This window comes from Scylla paramamosain, chromosome 32, assembly GCF_035594125.1.
Source record: "Scylla paramamosain isolate STU-SP2022 chromosome 32, ASM3559412v1, whole genome shotgun sequence".
Lineage (NCBI taxonomy): Eukaryota > Metazoa > Arthropoda > Malacostraca > Decapoda > Portunidae > Scylla > Scylla paramamosain.
In genome coordinates this window covers 15,149,881-15,164,835 of record NC_087182.1, presented here as the reverse complement: position 1 = coordinate 15,164,835, position 14,955 = coordinate 15,149,881, and the positions used below count along the sequence as shown (strand labels likewise).

General features: G+C 44.7%; 1 protein-coding gene and 1 long non-coding RNA gene across 2 annotated transcripts in view; one reads left to right on the top strand and one right to left on the bottom strand.

Annotated features, from left to right (window-relative positions):
* The window catches only part of LOC135089252 (uncharacterized), a 149,179-nt gene that overhangs the window by 32,891 nt on the left and 101,333 nt on the right, over positions 1–14,955 (bottom strand). The window lies entirely within an intron of this gene.
* LOC135089250 (fibrinogen alpha-1 chain-like) overlaps positions 13,556–14,955 on the top strand; it is an 11,312-nt gene continuing 9,912 nt past the window's right edge. Inside the window, exon 1 of the mRNA XM_063984693.1 lies at positions 13,556–14,604. Coding sequence (XP_063840763.1) covers positions 14,437–14,604 — 168 coding nt within the window. The 5' untranslated portion in view covers positions 13,556–14,436. The remainder of the gene's footprint in view (positions 14,605–14,955) is intronic.

Below are 14,955 nucleotides of genomic sequence, written 5' to 3'. Positions count from 1 at the left end.
TCCAAACGGAGGTGTTTGGCTTGGCCTGCCGGGGCACGGTGAGGCGGTACGATAACTGCAGCATAGTGCGAGGAAAGAAAGGAAATGTGCACCACTATGTAGCATTATTATATCCATGTGTGTTTGACGTCGATGCACGTCCTTCTCCACCATCATTTAATAAAAACAGTAAATGAAAGAACCACAAAGTTGGAATGCACACATCTTCAGTGCCAGTCCCTGACTTTTCTGATTTTCTGATTTTGTTCTTTTCACGTCGATATTGACAGCAGATCCCATCTAGTTTCCTTTTTACTTCATCAACTGTAGCAGACATGCCATTCCGTTTCATCCCCTCGGTTATCGACGAAAGCGCTGCAGTTCTTTTACCTGTCCTTATAAATTTTACTTTTCACATTCCACACTGGTCGAAAAGGAGGATATCCTTATTTTGATAAGATGTTGCCTGTAACATTCTATGAAAATAAGGATATCATACCTCGAGCAGTGCTGTTTCCTTGCCGGAGGGACAGACATAACGTCAATATTCTTCGCCAGAACTTGAGGCACTGAACCTCCCTGCTGCACACAGTTCTGACAACAACTACCTCCGTCTTCATACAATTTCCCAAGTAAGGAGTCTTTACATCATAATAAAGATACGCGGGCTCCTTGTTCACCCACTCACTCACTTCGTGTGTGTGTGTGTGTGTGTGTGTGTGTGTGTGTGTGTGTGTGTGTGTGTGTGTAAACTAAACATATTCCATAACAATAATAATGTTATATAAAAATTTCTAACTGGCTTCTAGACTTGCCTGGTTAACCATGGGTAGTATCGTTGGTCTGGCAGCGGAGTCACTCCGCAGACCACTGGTGTATTCGCTCGACCTACACCACGAATCTTGTCTGCAGACAGAGGCGGTGTGTGTGCCACCGACGGTATTTCTTGCTTGTGTCTGCAGACAGTGCATGCTCGTGTGGATGGGCCTTTACACCCTGCCATAGGAGTGCAATGATGCGGAGTGGCTATGAACCTCCTTGTTTCTCCACTTTTAAAAGATTAAGAAACTTTCACCTCTTTTACTTTCAGCCACCGTCTAGATTTGTCATCACTTCGTGGCTGTTTGAAAGGGACAACGTACAAATATATTGCTCCTCTGCTCCCCCTCACGTCAACAGGAATCTTGTGTATGTACTATCATTAGTGCACCATTAGAAACCTTTGTGAATTTCCCTGTAGCAATCGACATTAGGCACTGAGGAAGTGACGAACATGAAGAGGATTTTTCTACATAGAACTCACCTCTTTCGGCACATCCATGCAAGGTGAATTAGTAGGAAAAGCCGAAAAAATAAATTACTTTCGCAGGGACAGGATGTGCATGAGATCACAAGTGAAGTAACCCTAATGTCTGACGTACTCCATAAGTTTAAACGTGCCAACACCATTTTGTGTGTGCAGTTGTTAAAAAAAACAGCGTCATAATTTATAAAATATTTCGGACAAAAAGAAAAGACTATTTCTATCTATCATATACCATGTTCTTCTTGGACTGTGCAGAGTTCTTCAAGTAAAGCAATCCGTCAGTCTCTATAATGATTTATTTTCCATTTGTAGACATAATGTTCAATGGACTTTGTGATATTACTACTTGTAGCAACTGCATCCCCGTCTATACGAAGGAAAATACACACACACACACACACACACACACACACACACACACACACACACACACAGCCTGAGGTTATCGTGCTGGTTACGCAATGGGATGTTGACACCGACCGCTATAATTGTAACTCACTTCGGAGAGCCTCAGAAATGTAAATAAAGAAAACTAATTCACCATTTTCTCAAGTACACAAATGTTTAATATCATGATTTTCCCCTAAAAGGTTCAACTGTTATAATTAAATCTGCTCAGAAAACGATTAGTTCCCTCAACACGCCACGTCTTTTGAGTACGACTTTTGTTGCATTCATGATCACAGCCGACAACTAAGTAGACAACTTGGAGTCACTTTTGTCCTTTGGGAGAGAAACGGGCACTCTCCCTCTCCCCATCTCAAAATTACAAGTAGTCCACTCCGTCCACCACAGACATCCGACTCCTCTCACCTAAAGCTGTAATGAGTAGGGACAACGAAGCTAGAATGACTGCGTGGGTTTCAGACCAGTTCAGGCAACCGCAACACTTGGGGTGATCAAAGAGTAGAGAGGCTGAAACGTATGATACATTCAGTTATTGTTTGTCATTCAGCAGGTGTTGCGCCACTACAGCTAACCGCTACGTACGTGATTGCCAACAATGGAATCAAGGTGCAATACTTTGTCGTTCACGCACTGGCAAGATTTTTTTTTTTTTTTTTTTTTTTTATGTAGGAAGGATACTGGCCAAGGGCAACAAAAATCTAATAAAAAAAATGCCCACTGAAATGCCAGTCCCTAAAAGGGTCAAAGCAGTGGTCAAAAATTGGTGGATAAGTGTCTTGAAACCTCCCTCTTGAAGGAATTCAAGTCATAGGAAGGTGGAAATACAGAAGCAGGCAAGGAGTTCCAGAGTTTACCAGAGAAAGGGATGAATGATTGAGAATACTGGTTAACTCTTGCGTTAGAGAGGTGGACAGAATAGGAGTGAGAGAAAGAAGAAAGTCTTGTGCAGCGAGGCCGCGGAAGGAGTGGAGGCATGCAGTTAGCAAGATCAGAAGAGCAGTTAGCATGAAAATAGCGGTAGAAGACAGCAAGAGATGCAACATTGCGGCGGTGAGAGAGAGGCTGAAGACAGTCAGTTAGAGGAGAGGAGTTGATGAGACGAAAAGCTTTTGATTCCACCCTGTCTAGAACAGCAGTATGAGTGGAACCCCCCCAGACATGTGAAGCATACTCCATACATGGACGGATAAGGCCCTTGTACAGAGTTAGCAGCTGGGGGGGTGAGAAAAACTGGCGGAGACGTCTCAGAACACCTAACTTCATAGAAGCCGTTTTAGCTAGAGATGAGATGTGAAGTTTCCAGTTCAGATTATAAGTAAAGGACAGACCGAGGATGTTCAGTGTAGAAGAGGGGGACAGTTGAGTGTCATTGAAGAAGAGGGGATAGTTGTCTGGAAGATTGTGTCGAGTTGATAGATGGAGGAATTGAGTTTTTGAGGCATTGAACAATACCAAGTTTGCTCTGCCCCAATCAGAAATTTTAGAAAGATCAGAAGTCAGGCGTTCTGTGGCTTCCCTGCGTGATATGTTTACCTCCTGAAGGGTTGGACGTCTATGAAAAGACGTGGAAAAGTGCAGGGTGGTATCATCAGCATAGGAGTGGATAGGACAAGAAGTTTGGTTTAGAAGATCATTAATGAATAATAAGAAGAGAGTGGGTGACAGGACAGAACCCTGAGGAACACCACAGTTAATAGATTTAGGAGAAGAACAATGACCGTCTACCACAGCAGCAATAGAACGGTCAGAAAGGAAACTTGAGATGAAGTTACAGAGAGAAGGATAGAAACCGTAGGAGGGTAGTTTGGAAATCAAAGCTTTGTGCCAGACTCTATCAAAGGCTTTTGATATGTCCAAGGCAACAGCAAAAGTTTCACCAAAGTCTCTAAAAGAGGATGACCAAGACTCAGTAAGGAAAGCCAGAAGATCACCAGTAGAGCGTCCTTGACGGAACCCATACTGGCGATCAGATAGAAGGTTGTGAAGTGATAGATGTTTAAGAATCTTCCTGTTGAGGATAGATTCAAAAACTTTAGATAAGCAGGAAATTAAAGCAATAGGACGGTAGTTTGAGGGATTAGAGCGGTCACCCTTTTTAGGAACAGGTTGAATGTAGGCAAACTTCCAGCAAGAAGGAAAGGTAGATGTTGACAGACAGAGCTGAAAGAGTTTGACTAGGCAAGGTGCAAGCACGGAGGCACAGTTTCGGAGAACAATAGGAGGGACCCCATCAGGTCCATAAGCCTTCTGAGGGTTTAGGCCAGCGAGGGCATGGAAAACATCATTACGAAGAATTTTAATACGAGGCATGAAGTAGTCAGAGGGTGGAGGAGAGGGAGGAACAAGCCCAGAATCATCCAAGGTAGAGTTTTTAGCAAAGGTTTGAGCAAAGAGTTCAGCTTTAGAAATAGATGTGATAGCAGTGGTGCCATCTGGTTGAAGTAGAGGAGGGAAAGAAGAAGAAGCAAAGTTATTGGAGATATTTTTGGCTAGATGCCAGAAATCACGAGGGGAGTTAGATCTTGAAAGGTTTTGACATTTTCTGTTAATGAAGGAGTTTTTGGCTAGTTGGAGAACAGACTTGGCATGGTTCCGGGCAGAAATATAAAGTGCATGAGATTCTGGTGAAGGAAGGCTTAAGTACCTTTTGTGGGCCACCTCTCTATCATGTATAGCACGAGAACAAGCTGTGTTAAACCAAGGTTTAGAAGGTTTAGGACGAGAAAAAGAGTGAGGAATGTACGCCTCCATGCCAGACACTATCACCTCTGTTATGCGCTCAGCACACAAAGACGGGTCTCTGACACGGAAGCAGTAGTCATTCCAAGGAAAATCAGCAAAATACCGCCTCAGGTCCCCCCAACTAGCAGAGGCAAAACGCCAGAGGCACCTTCGCTTAGGGGGATCCTGAGGAGGGATTGGAGTGATAGGACAAGATAAAGATATGAGATTGTGATCGGAGGAGCCCAACGGAGAAGAAAGGGTGACAGCATAAGCAGAAGGATTAGAGGTCAGGAAAAGGTCAAGAATGTTGGGCGTATCTCCAAGACGGTCAGGAATACGAGTAGGGTGTTGCACCAATTGCTCTAGGTCATGGAGGATAGCAAAGTTGTAGGCTAGTTCACCAGGATGGTCAGTGAAGGGAGAGGAAAGCCAAAGCTGGTGGTGAACATTGAAGTCTCCAAGAATGGAGATCTCTGCAAAAGGGAAGAGGGTCAGAATGTGCTCCACTTTGGAAGTTAAGTAGTCAAAGAATTTCTTATAGTCAGAGGAGTTAGGAGAGAGGTATACAGCACAGATAAATTTAGTATGAGAATGACTCTGTAGTCGAAGCCAGATGGTGGAAAACTCGGAAGATTCAAGAGCGTGGGCACGAGAGCAGGTTAAGTCATTGCGCACATAAACGCAGCATCCAGCTTTGGATCGAAAATGAGGATAGAGAAAGTAGGAGGGAACAGAAAAGGGGCTATTGTCAGTTGCCTCAGACACCTGAGTTTCAGTGAGGAAAAGAAGATGAGGTTTAGAAGAGGAGAGGTGGTGTTCTACAGATTGAAAATTAGATCTTAGACCGCGAATGTTGCAGAAGTTAATGAAGAAAAAGTTGAGGGGGGTGTCAAGACACTTACGGTCGTCGACGGAAAGGCAGTCCGACCTGGGGACATTTATGGTCCCCTCCCCAGATGGGGACTCCGAGGCTGGTGTAGGAGTCGCCATGATTTTAAAATTTTTTGAGTGAAGGGTGTGTGTGTTATTAGGTGCTTGTAGTTTTGTGTGGAGGAAGAGAGTTGTCTTTAGAGGGCAGGCTGTGACTACCCCCTTGTGTTGTGAGACACAAAGGGAAACGTTCAGTGAGGTCACAGCTGGGTTTAATGATAAGTTCACAGCACCCCCTGAACAGTGCTTTAGACCTCACTGGGAGTAATTATCGTTTCGGCAGGTGTCTACTGCCTCCTCCTCCTTAAGATGAATTAAGCGAAGCGAGTACCAGCAAGGGAAGTAACCAAAGTAACAAGTAGCCACACCAAGGAAGAGATAAGCCTCAAAATTCCGTGTTTTTTTGTTTCCTTTCTTATTGCGAGGAAGACAAAGAAAATAAATAAATGAATAAACGAAGTGAAAATAGCGAGGGTGTTACGAGTATTATCATCGTACGGTGTTAATGCAAGTGCCCCCACTCAAAATGCCACTTCATAAAAGAATTAGAAGAACCAGTAGGGACGGACAATTAAATTGCTTTCTACACACCGTGATAGGAGGAAAAAAGGGAACCGGTGCGGGGACGTACGGAGAGCGAGTGTTGGGCATGCGCAGTCTCTCGTGAGTCATATATAATCGGTGCAGGCTCTAAGCGCCACAATCCTCGCCCGGTACCGATACGACGAGGTTGTGGCTGACGCGCTCCCAGGGTTGACCTATAAGAGATCAAGCTTGGTCCCAAGTCACAGCAGGCGACGCAGCAGGGCACTCTGCAGACAACACAGCAGGGCACTCTGCAGACAACACAGCAGGGCACTCTGCAGACAACGCAGCAGGGCACTCTGCAGACAACACAGCAGGGCACTCTGCAGACAACACAGCAGGGCACTCTGCAGACAACACAGCAGGGCACTCTGCAGACAACACAGCAGGGCACTCTGCAGACAACACAGCAGGGCACTCTGCAGACAACGCAGCAGGGCACTCTGCAGACAACACAGCAGGGCACTCTGCAGACAACACAGCAGGGCACTCTGCAGACAACGTAGCAGGGCACTCTGCAGACAACGCAGCAGGGCACTCTGCAGACAACACAGCAGGGCACTCTGCAGACAACACAGCAGGGCACTCTGCAGACAACGCAGCAGGGCACTCTGCAGACGACCCAGCAGGCCACTTTGCAGACAACGTAGCAGGGTACTCTGCAGACGACGACGCAGCAGGGCACTCTGCAGATGACCCAGTAGGCCACTTTGCAGACAACGCAGCAGCAGGGCATTCTGCAGACGACGACGCAGCAGGGCATTCTGCAGACGACCCAGCAGGGCACTTTGCAGACAAAGCAGCAGGGCACTCTGCAGACGACGACGCAGCAGGGCACTCTGCAGATGACTCAGAAGGGCACTTTGCAGACAACGCAGCAGGGCACTCTGCAGACGACGACTCAACAGGGCACTCCACACCCAGGCAACTTGCCCTCACAGCCTTCCCCCAAAAATAGCAGCGGGCTGACGCGCTGGTACATGTCTTGCCACGGGCACAACAGGAAGTGTTGCCAATCTTGCTGCAGGTGTCACTGTAGCTGCTGTCAGGAAAATACCTCAAGTGGCAGGTGACCACCACCATACGGCCACGAATCGCAGTGCTACGACTCGGACAATAATTGCCACTGTGCCAGCACTCAGCCTTACCAGCTGCTCCCCGAAGGTTACGGCACCACCCAGTCACTGACGGAGCCTCCTCTCTCCAAAACAATGAGCGATGCGGAAGTGCGTGCCAGCTACAGCAGCTTGAACCCGTACAACACTCATCAGCCTAGCACTCAGCCTTACCAGCTGCTCCCCGAAGGTTACGACACCGTTCAGTCACTGCCGGAACCTCCTCTCTCCAAAAAAATGAGCGTTGCGGAAGTGCGTGCAAGCTACAGCAGCTTGAACCCGTACAACACTCACCAGCCTATCACTCAGCCTTACCAGCTGCTCCCCGAAGGTTACGGCACTGCTCAGTCACTGCCGGAACCTCCCCTCTCCAAAAAAATGAGCGTTGCGGAAGTGCGTGCCAGCTACAGCAGCTTGAACCCGTACAACACTCACCAGCCTAGCATTCAGCCTTACCAACTGCTCCCCGAAGGTTACGACACCGTTCAGTCACTGCCGGAGCCTCCTCTCTTCAGCAGAATGAGCACTGGGCAGATCCCTGCCCACTTCAACAGTTTGAAGGAATCCCATCATCTGCCTAACCACACTCCTTCCCTCAGCACCAGTAACTATCACAGGCCTTACTCTTCCTCGGGCCAGCAGTGGGCAAGTGAGGTGAGTGACGACCGTGCATCCGTGCCCGGAAGTCGCCGTGTACCTGTACCGCCTCACACTTCACCGCCTCCATACAGCCGGGGCAGCGATTCTCCTCCCTCGTATGAAGAAGCAGTTTTTGGATCGCAACTCTCGAGCCTCCGAGACAAACCAGACAATTACTACAGATAGATCTGAATCTCTCTATGTGTAAGCTAAGAGTGCAGTGTGTGTGTGCGAGAAGCTACTTCTGATGTGGTATACCTTTTAATTATATTAATAACTTTTATCGTCTTTGTTAATTATATACAAAAAATAAATTGGTTTCCTTAGTTGTGATTTCCTTCATAATCCTTGGAGAGTTGGTGAATGCATGGCACACACGTAGGAATCCTCCCTAATTTTGCTGAGCAATGGTAAAACAAGCTCTGGATGGTTTGATCTACTTCATCGTTCCTTTTGCCGTCAGTGGAGTCCTCCTAACCTACACAATAGAAACATACAAAGGATCATTTTATCAAATTGGGCTAATGGTGATAAAATAAAAGAACAAAAACAACAACAACAACAATACCAATATCAACAACAACAACAATAACAAGAATATAACAATAATAATAACAAAAGTAATAATAATAATAATAATAATAATAATAATAATAATAATAATAATAATAATAATAATAATAATAATAATAATAATAATAATGATAATAATAATAATAATAATAATAATAATAATTATTATTATTATTATTATTATTATTATTATTATTATTATTATCATTATTATTATAACACAAATCAAGACACCAGAGCACAGAGAAAATCAAACTTTTCTTTCCTTTCCTCTAGTTCTAGTGCTGTCCTTCGTGTATCGCTAAAAAAAAAAAAAAAAGGGTGAGGGGAGACATTTCAGAGGGAACCTCACCATACATAAATACCGCAATAAATACAGCCACTCACAATACCTGCCGCTGGTCACTCTCAGCAGAGCGGCAGCACTTCGTCAACCTTTCAAACTGAGCACGAACCAATAAAAACATTTCACTGACTAATCAAACGTCTCAACTTGAAGAAACGACACATCACCCGATCAGAACCACATCCACACACACGCCTAGAGCAGGAGCTTCGCCACGCATAAGTAAAAAAGAAAAGAACGCCGTCATGAACAGTTAGTCTCATAATACACCAGAGTCTAACAACCTTATTGACATTTACTAATCGTAGACTGAAAAGCAGTGGCCCCTCGCCTGATGATGAGGGCTGGAGGGTCACGTGACTGACATGTGGTGTACGTGCACTTCTCTGTTAGCTGGAAAGGATGCCATGAGAGCTGAGGCATCACGGACATGGGGAAGAACACGATTTTTCATCCATAAATGTGTAGAGGAAGAAGGGAGAATCAAAAAGTAATTTCTCTCTCTCTCTCTCTCTCTCTCTCTCTCTCTCTCTCTCTCTCTCTCTCTCTCTCTCTCTCTCTCTCTCTCTCTCTCTCTCTCTCTCTCTCTTCACACACACACTCACATACACACACACACACACACACACACACACACACACACACACACACACACACACACACACACACACACAGTAAGATACAAGAACAGGGAAAAAATACAAAAAACACACTGAGATAGATAGTTTACCGACCACGCCGTATCCTGTATATTATGTGGCGTAGAACATGTGTGTTTATTACTGTAGGTTGTGTATACGCAAAGCATGAGTAGTAGTAGTAGTAGTAGTAGTTGTTGTTGTTGTCGTCAATATGGAACATAAGAACATAAGAACATAAGAAATAAGGGAAGCTGCAAGAAGCGACCAGGCTTACACGTGGCAGTCCCTGTATGAAACACTCCTACCTATTTCCATCTGTTATCCCCATCCATAAACTTGTCTAATCTTCTCTTAAAGCTCTCTAGTGTCCTAGCACTAACTACATGATTACTGAGTCCGTTCCACGTTCCATGGTAATAATCCATCCATATACCAGGCGGAATTCTACATAAAGGGATCAGGAGAAGCCGAAACAAAGGGAACTCACATAGACTTCTCTTTCTGTATAAGCCGCCCGAACACATACATCCGCCCACTCCTTTGTGCACCAACGAGATTCCCTGAGTTCTCGCTTTTATCTCAAGTAGGGGGAGTGTTATCTGGTGATGCGAATAAAATGTACACACACACACACACACACACACACACACACACACACGAGGGAGAAAGACAGATGCGGGTAATGAGAACCGTTTTGCTCTCATCACTCCTATTTTCGAAGGTCACAGATTATTGCCCGTGTTCTCTAGAGTGTTTCTGCTGTAAATAATAAAAAAAAAAAACTTTGTCAATCTTTCATTAAAACCGAAAAAAAAAATCAATAAATACCCTCGAAAACCAGTGTAACTTCATCCAGAGCCTTTTAAATGTAGTTGGGGAGAAGTTGGGGAGCAAATACAGTCCAGAGAGAAAGATGGGTGCAGGGAAGGAAGGAACTGTGGGTGCGTCCTAGCAAGAATAAGAAGGATAGTTCACCAAACACTCGCTTTTCCCCACAATGCATCGAGCCATGTATTCTTGACGTCACACCTGCAAACAGAGTCATCACCGGAGACCCCAGTCACTCCATGCGGAGCAACCAACAAGTGCTTCTTGTTCTGCACAACGACAAGGTGTGCTGTATAAGATAAAGTCTGTATTAAGGCAGTGGATCCATGCGTGCTGCCGGGTAGATAAGCTGAATCCTGAGACTGCCAGAGTTTGTTCTCGACATTTCACGGCGACAGACTATACACAGCGGTACATCATCAAGAGGAAGTTATTCGGCAAACCTCCACAGACAACACGACCACCAAAGGCCGATGCCGTACGTTCGCTATTTCTCACAGTATATTCTCACAGCTATTTCTCCGACAGTATAATGTTGTATATTTTTATCTGATATGAATTCTATATCAAATTAAAATACATGTACAACTTTTAACTCTTAGAGAGAACATCATACTCTGGATGATGTGTAAATTTTACAATAGAACCAAAAATGGGGAGAATATATTTGGATCTGAATGAGATTCTTGGTGGCGCAGGTCTCCAGGGCGCGTTACCTTAACCTCGCAAATTGCGTGACGTCATGGCTGAGTTGAAGACATTTCACTATCCTTGCACAGCCTCATCCTTGCGTCTTAGTGCCTGTAAACATGAAGAAATCCCACATCTAACGTTTAGTAAGCAATGTACATACAGAGAGAAAATAGTCCCGGGGTTAACCAGCTTTATCTCCACGTTTCCGCTCGGATTTCCCAACGCACAAGGTTAAAATAATATACTGTTAATCAGTGTTCTTCCTGTAAGATTTTTCCCTAGGCAAAATTATGCCAGACTGAGTCAATGTGATGTTCAGTTTTCAATGAAAATACAGAGAGGTTGAAACCATTTAAATTCCCCGTAATAATAATAATAATATACTGCGGAGTACAGTGTAAGTAAAGTATACAGAAAATAAAAGTAAGTAAATTAAAGACTAAAAAAGTATAGAGTTCAGTGTTGTATGTGGAGATGGAAACAATTAAGACTCCTATACTAACAATAAGATATAAAGTACAGAGCAGAGTCAGTAAAGCAAATTGTAGGTGAAGCATGTTGTAAGTAAAGCATATTGAAAGTAAAGGACAGAGTAAGAAAAGTATAAAGTAAAGTATAGGGTTAAGTATCCTATCCCCCAAAAAGGGTAAGGGTACAAATTCAGGGAATGCTCGAAAATTTTCCAAAGATAATAAAAAGAAAATATGTACACTCGATATTAATTAAATATTCGAGCCTCTACCTTCATACTGGACAAGATTCTTCACTTTTCTTTTTATTTCAGCTTGGTTTTAAACTCGACTCGTATAATGTGTGTAAGCTGTTAAGTGTGTGTGTGTGTGTGTGTGTGTGTGTGTGTGTGTGTGTGTGTGTGTGTGTGTGTGTCTGTGTGTGTGTTGCTTCTAATCTTGCTAACTGCATGCCTTCCCTCCCCCCCCGGCCTCGCTACACAAAACTTTCTTCTTTCTCTCAGCCCTATTCTGTCCACCTCTAATGAAAGAGTTAACCAGTATTGTTAGTCATTCGTCCCTTTCCCTAGTAAACTCTGGAACTCCCTGCCTGCTTCTGTATTTCCATCTTCCTATGACTTGAACTCCTTCAAGAGGGAGATTTCAAGACACTTATCCTTCAATTTTTTGGCTTTGGACCCTATTCGGGGACCGGCATCTCAGTGGGCATCTTTTTTACTGGATTTTTGTTGCCCTTGGTCGATGCACCTCCTGCATAAAAAAAAAAATAAAATGAATAAATAAAATAATAATGCCCTATTGGATCAGCTCGGCGATGGTAAGTGGTGGACCTGGTCAAGCTGGCCGCTGAGACAGGTAGATGTAGATCCACGGACGTCGACCCCACTTGACGGTCACTTCGGTCAAGGTAAGGACAACTAATGAGAAACTGTCGCCAGGGAATATGTGGTTAGAAAGAGATCGTTAACAGAGAGAGGCGTACACTTGTGACTTCAAGACTTCTTGGTAAGAGGGACATCTGTCTTTATCTCTATTCTTCACACTCATATCCTGCCTCAATCTTCATACACCGGATACTCATTCCCTTCCTCCTTCTCCTCCTCGTGTCTCTTCCTGTCATTTCATAATCATTCCTTCACATCTCTTACTCATTCAGCACATGAATACTCATGTTTTATTTACTTCCGTTTTAATTTTTTTTTTTCACTTAGACATTGCTTCATCCTGTCATCCACTCCACTCTCACTCGCTCACTCCAGCACTCAGTGACTCCCTCACTAATGAATTTGTTTAACTGTTGCTCTTTCTCTTCTTCACTCATCAGTTCATTTTCTTCACTCATCAGTTCATTATGTCATTGCTCACTCCAGCAGTCAATGAATGACTCATTCACTCACTCATGCACTCACTTACTGGTTCGTTTTACTGCTTATTCTCTCTCTCTCTCTCTCTCTCTCTCTCTCTCTCTCTCTCTCTCTCTCTCTCTCTCTCTCTCTCTCTCTCTCTCTCTCTCTCTCTCTCTCTCTCTTATTACTCACGCACTTACTCATTTATTTGAACTGACCTTTCACACATATGTTAACTCACATCACACACATTCACTCATTCCTCTAACACACACACACACACACACACACACACACACACACACACACACACACACACACACACACACACACACACACAGCAGCAGCAGCTTACACACATTATACTAGTTTAAAACCAAAATAAAAACGAGAAAAGTGGAAAGTTTTGTCCAATGTGGAGGCACGAACTCAACAATTCAATTATCATAGAGAAATTATTTCCTTTTTTCTTTTCCTTTCCCTTTTTTTTTATGCATCTGACAAATTTTCCATCAATCAGTAAATTTTCCATCAATCAGTAAATTTTCCATCAATCAGTAAATTTTCCATCAATCAGTAAATTTTCCATCAATCAGTAAATTTCTGTTCTTTGCTTTTTTTTTGTGAGGAATGGAGTTTTTTTTTTTTTTTTTTTTGTGTGTGTGTGTGTGTGTGTGTGTGTGTGTGTGTGACTGTCTTGAAGGACAAGATGGAAGGGGAGATAGAAGTGTAGGAAAAGGGAGCGAGGAGTGAGAGAGAAAAGCGAGAAGGGAAAGGGTTTTTTTGCTTCCACCTTGTTTCAGTCGAACCCCACCTCTCTCTCTCTCTCTCTCTCTCTCTCTCTCTCTCTCTCTCTCTCTCTCTCTCTCTCTCTCTCTCTCTCTCTCTCTCTCTTTTCATCCCTCACTCACACCACCACTTCTCACTCGGATCAAAAGCCGCGCCCCAGATTCCAGCTCGGGTTGATTCCCACTCCAGTGTGCGTGTAGCCGTGGCGGAGGGAGGTCGTTCGTTCCTGGCCGAGCCGCAGCCCCTCCCGGTGGTTCCCTATTGACACTCCCCTTCCTCCCCCTGTCTCCTCCACGACTTGAAGATCACGACAGGAAGCAAGAGTAAAGGCAGTGAGAATATTTCGCTAAGTGATGGAAGTACGTTGGAATAGGGAGATGACTTCTAAAAGAGTTTTTCTGTGGTTTCCAAATCCAAATATGTGGCGGATTACCGAGGGAAATTTAGCAAGAAAGTAGGAAGGTTTATGATCACTTGTCCCTGGAAGGAAGGAGAGGCAGCGTAGTAGGTAATGCTACACTAGAGACACTGCAATGTGGGCTTTGTATCGATCTCCTAGCAAGTTCCGTCATGACCTGACTTGAGCCACAAATGAAAAACACGAAAGCTGCAGGATCTGATATTTTTTACACCTACTTTTCGACTTAACTCGTCTTTACTTATGTGACTCCTGACTCCACATGATTCTACTGAATGCATCGGATTGATCAGTCCAAGTGACAGGCGACACTGCACGATGGTCCGGTGGGCGGGGAGGCGTCACCAAGCTGCAGGTGGGAGCACACGGGAGCCAGCGGCAGAATTCTCACGGGCACACAAGCCGCGCTGCACGAGTAATGTCGTGAATTACCTGAAGGCAAACGAGTGACTGCTCAGGGTCACGACACACCTGCAAAGCAGACCAATAAAGCACAAATGGAACACTCTCACACCATCTTACTCCACCCACACATGCCACCACGCCGCCACGGTATGTAGGTCGCAACTCCTGCGCGCCCCGACGCCCTCACGCCACCCGCAGCTGCCTCCGAGGGGGGCAATGGAACAGCACAGCCTGATCCGCCATGAGGACGCGGTCAGTGCAGCTGGTGACGTCCTGGTGGGTGGTGTGCGTGTGGGCCGCCGTCAGCCTCGCCACAGGGCTGGTCAGCGTGGTGGCCGTCCTGCAGCCTGCCTGGTATGTGCGGTACTCACAAATCCACGCCCAGGATGTGCAGGGCGTGGCCTTCCAGGTGAGTGGCACACTGAGTCGTGCTTTTCATGGCCTCGTCACGGCCAGCCCTGTTTCTTTAACAGTCACAACAGCTGCATTAAAATAAACGGATTTAAATAAAAGTTCACGCTTCAAGTATGTTTACAGTTTTGTTCTTGATGTAAACTCTGTAGTTTTAGTTTAATTGTCTTTCCAGCTCCACCATAGTGCTTCACATGAAACGTATCCAGGTGACATTACTTTACGGCATTCTTATTTCTCTTATCTCTTGAACACAGCGACAGAAGTAATATCGTCGACATAAGCTTTTTTCACCTCCTGTTACTTAATCCTAAGCAGTATTGTGATAATAAGACTTAACACCTGTTCC